Raw genomic sequence first — 6,000 nt, 5'->3', positions numbered from 1 at the left:
TCCTCAACTTTTCTCTTTTCATTCTTTATGCATTTGTATTCATCTGCATTCTCTTGTTCTCTATTTACATTGGAAACTGCCTAAAACCAACACAAGGAGTATGCTCTCCAATGATAATTACTTCTCTTATCATGGATATTCAGGAAGGGTCGCATGCAATCCAACCCTGCTTATAAAAGCTGAACAACTGTGCATTATAGGATGATGATACTGCTGAATTATGGCTGCTGTACAGGACAGTGCCGGATAAAAACAATTTGGGTTTTTACTCCAATTGGAGAGATTGAGAACATACTAAGACATTGCCTCTACACATTAAAAAATCTATTTGTGGTACATCCTGAAACAGCTAAAAGCTTTGCATATGTTTGGAACTGACTTTTGGCCAAAATAGGAGGAAAAGATTCAGAAAATTATAGCATGCAAAGAGACCAAATGTCCTTTCCTACTGCTCCTGTACTGAAGAAATAAAGGCTGGAAAACATTTAAATGCAAGAAAGTTTTGAAGTGTATTATTCATCACTGCAATCCTGCTGGGTCTAGCTGAGTTTTAGCTTTATAGGCTCAATTTTGTAATTTGAGCACAAGACTCCTACAGTAAAAATATCTACAAAAATAATTGAGGTACCGATGCATGAAACTACAAAGGGTCTGTAAAGGAATCAGTATTGAAATTTAAATTGAGGTACTTGAATTTTGATGAGCAGTACAGCAAAAATGTTTGTAGTACAACAAGGTGGGATAATATTACTTAGAGAGAAATCTTGCACCTTTAGTTTATTGGACTGGGGTCTTGGTCCAGAGCCACCTGAAGAGCTGCATCTGGAAAGACTAATAAAATGAAACTTGAGAGCTCACAGCCAGAGACTTTAGTCTTTCAACTCCTTCCCCTTGCAAAATATCGATTGGCTTGGCACCTCAGTATTGAAAGAAGTCCTAGTCTTTGTTTTCTCAATTGTAAATGCCACAGCATTTTATTAAAAAAAAAAAAAAAAAAAAAAGCAACAGCAATGCTCTTTTTCAATATCATTCTTAAAACAGACTCAGGAAGAGCACAACTGATAACAAGAGATCACTAATGGAGCTACCAGATTTGTTTCACTTTCTGTATGAACTGTAGTATTTTTTTATCACCCTGTGTCCTGCAAGTTCAGAGAAAATGCTCATATTGACAAGGTGAAAAAAAATCCAGCCATGGGATATTTTCAGTAGAGTGCATTACAGTGAGTACTTGTGTGTTTGATTTAAAGTTTTATAGTGACAAATATAGTATGAATATAGATTCTTCTGTCAGCAAAAAGTCATAAGCATACTTTTAAAGCAGTTCTACTACCTCTGTCTTCTGACTTTATCATCAAAGTTTAGCTAGACTAATATAGAGTATCACTTGGAAATATTAGGTAATAAATTATAATCAGCCATGTCACACTAACACTTACACGGTCCAAAACCAAAACTACAGCTAGGCATGCTAACTAGGCAGTGCTCATCCCTTCTGGGCCTTGCTCTCAAGCTGTACAACAAAGGCAAGAACTGCCATCTCTATGCTTTCTACATGTCATATCTTTTTGGCCCTTGTCTCATTCTCCTTTTTGGGGTTACGTGAACTTCTGCAACTGGAGCACTCAGCTGCCCTCTCACTCCAGGGCTCCATCTGTCAGATGTAGCAGTTGTATTGGTGCATGTATAACCCTGAATGCTAGGTGATAAAACCAAGAAGAAAGTGAAAAGTCCACATGGTACTTTATATACTAGCTGTATTTACTTTAGATAAATATGTACTTATGTACACATACATGGGCATATGCATTAGAAAGGGACTATTTGCACTTTCTCTGAAAATCTGTCAGATATTCATCTTTCACATTCTAGCAGAAGATAGCTCACAGCCCACAGAATATTCTTCAGAAATCCCTTTCATTATCTGCAAACTGACTCATTATGTTCTATTCATAATTTACTTTGGTATTAAAATAAAAATGTTAATGTACTGAGTATCTCCATTCCTTGCCTGTGTTCCTCAGGAAACTCTGGCAGCTCACAGAAGCCAGATGGTAGCTTGACTTCACAACTGAACTGGTCTAGCTGCTACATGAAGGGATGTTTTTGTGCTCTCCAATCTCAACCTGAAGGGCATGTACTTAGCCCTTCCCTTTGCACTGGCCCCGACCTTTGTCTAACCCTACAAGAGAGCCAACTCAGGAAACAAGGCTGTCCTTATTCAAAGATAACTAATCTAAGTGAGGAGTACCAATGCTTGGACAAGGAAGCAAAACCACTGAAAGAATGCATTGAGGGCTGGTGGTTTCCCTGAGGGATGTGGAGCCAGGTGCAGTAACAGCCAGAGCATGTCCTGCAGCACCTAGGTGAGACTAATTAGGCAGAACCTAAGATAGTGACCAGGTTGAACCAAGAGTCCACATCATCAGACAAGTTCATGAGACAGGGTAAAACGGGTCCAAAGTCAATCCAGAAGATCAGTCTGCAAACCAGGAAATGATGACAATAACAGAAAACAACATCAGACACAGCTCGGTGACCAACAGGGAGGTCTGTAAGGATGAAGTAGGCCCAAGACTGGGCCAGGAAGTCAGCCTGGAACCACACACATTGCACCATAATTCAAACAAGGGCTAAGAGCCCAGGACTTCATTGTGGCTCCTGTGCTCAGGGCAGGGAGTGTGGAGTAGAAGCCCCAGGTGAGGCAGATTAATGCCATTAAGGTCAATTAGTACACTCTGAGGCCTGACACTACTCCTCTGGATGGGCAACCAAATAGGTCTTGGTTGCGACATCAGATTACAACATCAAACCCACATCTCCACATTGCCACAGCTGTAGCAGCAAACTGAAAAATACCTGAAAGGCACAATACCAGAATAGCAAAAATATTAAAATACTTTGACAGCAAACAAAAAATGTGTGACTACAGTATACCATGGGGCAAGAACTGGGCCAGATCTGATAAACACAGCAGTCTTCTGCAAACCCTGAAGGACTGTGAAAGGTGGGAAGAGAAGGAAAATAGTGACCCCTTGAATGGTTTTTATTTTTTTCCATCTGAAAGCCAAAACCCCAACAGGGTGCATCCTTGCCCCTTTTGGGATGAAAAATTCTTCAAAAGGAGTGTGGGAGTAAGGTGAGCTGCACAGCCAACCCTCATTATTTATCATCATTTCCAGCTGACAGCTAATTCTGTTAGTCTTGTAGTTCGAGTGTACATTGATTTGATTTACCTATTCATCTCTTTTCTGTCATCTCATTTGCTCTGTTGTGGGCAAGGGTATGACCTGTTCTTATTTGAAGGTTTATGTGCTTTTGCTACAAGAAAGAGAGGGTAACAGAAAGGGGAAGAGCATGGCTTCCCATGTTGCTGTGTATGAAAGGCTGGGAGGGGTGAAGCTATGAAGTCATGTACTATAGATATGCTCAGCAGAAAACCACAGCACGGTGCCTCTCATATAGGCAATATGAGCAATTTATTATCCTGAATCAGAAATGACCTCCTGGCCTGTTCAAAGCTTCAGTATCCCAGGCAAAAGGGTTATGGTCGAACCCAAGAAGCAATGGACACCATTGATCCTATTGGATTTTTTTTTTTTTTTTCTGGGACAGATATCTGGGGCAGAATCTATGCTTCTGGCTCTGATTATGTGAGATTGTAGCACAGAGGTCTTAATGGTGGGCAGTAAAGCAGGAATGAGACCTCAGATCAACACTCCTATGGGCGTCTGTGGCTAAGATGCTTGAGGGCTTCAAGATGGCAGAGGGGAAGCAGACTGCAGGATGAGAGGCATCTGGTACCTTCCCAAGCGAGAGTTTTGCCTGCTAACAGGGCTGCAGGCAGCCACCTAGCATCTTCCATGGTGCCTCTGGAAACACCAAAAAGCAGAACAAGCAACACTGACTTCTGTATTTGCCCTTTGTGGCGGTTTTCCTGGAGCAGTCCGTCAGTGCTGCTGCAGGGACAGCCACCCACGGCCCTGAGTGGCAGTGCCTGCAGGAAGCCATCCCCTCAGCGCTTTTAACACCACGCTGCTGCCTTCTGTCAGGGTTTCGGCGTTAAAATACTATTTCCGCTGGGGACGACGCGACAGGAGGCCTGATGCCGCGTCCTTTCGGGAGAACCTTCAGACAGGGCGGGTGACTGTGTAAAATAAATAAATAAATAGATAAATAAGAGAGAGAATGAAAGAAGGAAAAAAGAACAAAAAAATAAAAACTCCTCCCGCCCGCTCCACTTCTCCTCGCCGCGCAACGGCGAGGCCGCGAGATCGGACGTCAGAGGGAAGAGGGCTGGGGTTGTCGCGCCCGCCGCCGCCACCGAGGGAGGAGGGAGGAGAGGGAGGGGCGGGTCGGCCATCTTGGGCTTCGCCGGGCCGGGCGGGGAGGAGGAGGAGGAGGAGGAGGAGGAGGAGGCGCGGCCGCCCTGCGGAAGTGCCCTCGCCCCCCGGAGCCGAGCGGAGCCGGAGCGCGCCCAGGGCTGCCCGCCGTCCCGAGCACCGCCGCTAGCGAGGAGCATGGCCGGGCGGCTTCCCGCCTGCGTGGTGGACTGCGGCACGGGGTGAGCGGGGCGGCTGCTGACAGCTCGGGGCTGGCGGGTGGCGGGCGTGTGCCTTCCCCCCCTGCTGCCGTGGGGGGCGCCGGGGATGTGTGGGGCTGGGCAGGGCTGGGCTGGGCTGAGCAGGGAGCGCATCCACCCGCGGCTCCCTCAGGGTGCCCGGCAGCGGGGAGGCCTCCGCCGGCCCTGTGCTGTGCCGGCAGGAGCCGGGCAGGAGCCCCGAGCCCTCCCCGAGGGGCTGCCTGGGCTCAGGGCCCTGCCTGCAGCCGGCCCCCCTCGGTGGCTTGAGCTCGGGGGGCCCCCCGTTGTTGTCGCCGCTGCCTGGGTCATTTATTCTCTGTTACTTCTCTCTGTGGAAAGGGAGGAAAAAAAAAAAAAGCCTCCTCCGGTAGTGAGCAAGCGCAGAGGAACTTCCTTAGTTTTGTCAAAGCCTCTTCCTGCTTTCAGGCTTTTATACCTTATAAGGCAGTTTTCAGTGTCAAACCTGAACCAAATCCGTTTTAGAAACTCTTCTTTTTATCTAGCAGCAACCAGGAGGTGAAGAGGATGAATTGCCAGTGATATATAGCCTAAAACCTGATTTCGGGAGGCAGCCCTTGGGATTCAGCCTCCTTTTCCGCCGTGGCACGGCTTTCGGTGTCTCTGGAGACCTCGGTAGCAGAGCCTCGGAGGTGCCTGTGGGAAGGGTCACGCTGTGCCGCTTACGGCAGCGCACTCAGGAAGTGAAAACCGCTCTGCGAGCTGCTCCCTGCGTACGGTTTTAAAGATGGAGTGTTTTATTTTAGCTGCTGTGCACTGGGGTTTTACTGTGATGGGAAACGCGGGTTTCTTTTCAAAGCTCCTTCAGCTGCCACTGCGAATTTCTAAGTGTATCTTTTTGTTTCACTTCTCATCCACCTTCCTGAAAATAATGGAAGAAGTTTCTTAGTGAATGCAGCATAGGTATGGATATTTACAATGCTCTTCTGAAAGGGCGTGTTCGTTTGAAATCCAGGCACTTGCTTTTTGAAAGCACATCCCTTTCTTCCCTTTAAGATAATCCATTTGGTGTAGGATGTTAACAAATCAGCGTTTAAGAAGAGCAGGCATATATGTCTATTCCATACAAATGTTAAGTGTACAGATGTTCAAGTCATATCTGTAGAGCTGGAATTAAAACATTGAATTCAGTGGGGTGAAAGGAAGGTGAGCACAGGAGGACTGAGAGTGTGTAGTTGCGAGTAATATACGAGAAATATACAAGAGTGTAACATGATGTCTGTATGTACTATTTATCTTTCAGAGCCAAGATTTGTAATGCACTCTGCCACATGCCAGTAGAAGCTTCTTCCCATCTCGCATGTATGTGCATTACAGGTAGTCCCGTTGTGGTAATCCTGTCTTTCTAGGCTTGCAAAATACAGGTTGTGAGCACTGGTGTCAAGAGATTGGCTCAGAGC

The 6,000-nt window shown here is 46.1% G+C and overlaps 1 protein-coding gene across 1 annotated transcript in view; it reads left to right on the top strand.

The window, feature by feature from the left end:
* Positions 1-4,380: 4,380 nt before the first annotated feature.
* Positions 4,381-6,000, top strand: part of ACTR3 (actin related protein 3) — a 29,329-nt gene continuing 27,709 nt past the window's right edge. The window contains exon 1 of the mRNA XM_027461497.3: positions 4,381-4,564. Within this exon, the coding sequence (XP_027317298.1) occupies positions 4,521-4,564 (44 nt within the window). The 5' untranslated portion in view covers positions 4,381-4,520. The remainder of the gene's footprint in view (positions 4,565-6,000) is intronic.

The sequence above is a fragment of the Anas platyrhynchos genome, chromosome 7 (assembly GCF_047663525.1).
Source record: "Anas platyrhynchos isolate ZD024472 breed Pekin duck chromosome 7, IASCAAS_PekinDuck_T2T, whole genome shotgun sequence".
In the NCBI taxonomy this organism is placed as follows: domain Eukaryota; kingdom Metazoa; phylum Chordata; class Aves; order Anseriformes; family Anatidae; genus Anas; species Anas platyrhynchos.
The sequence above is the reverse complement of the archived record's forward strand: the minus strand, read 5'-3'. Positions and strand labels throughout refer to the sequence as shown.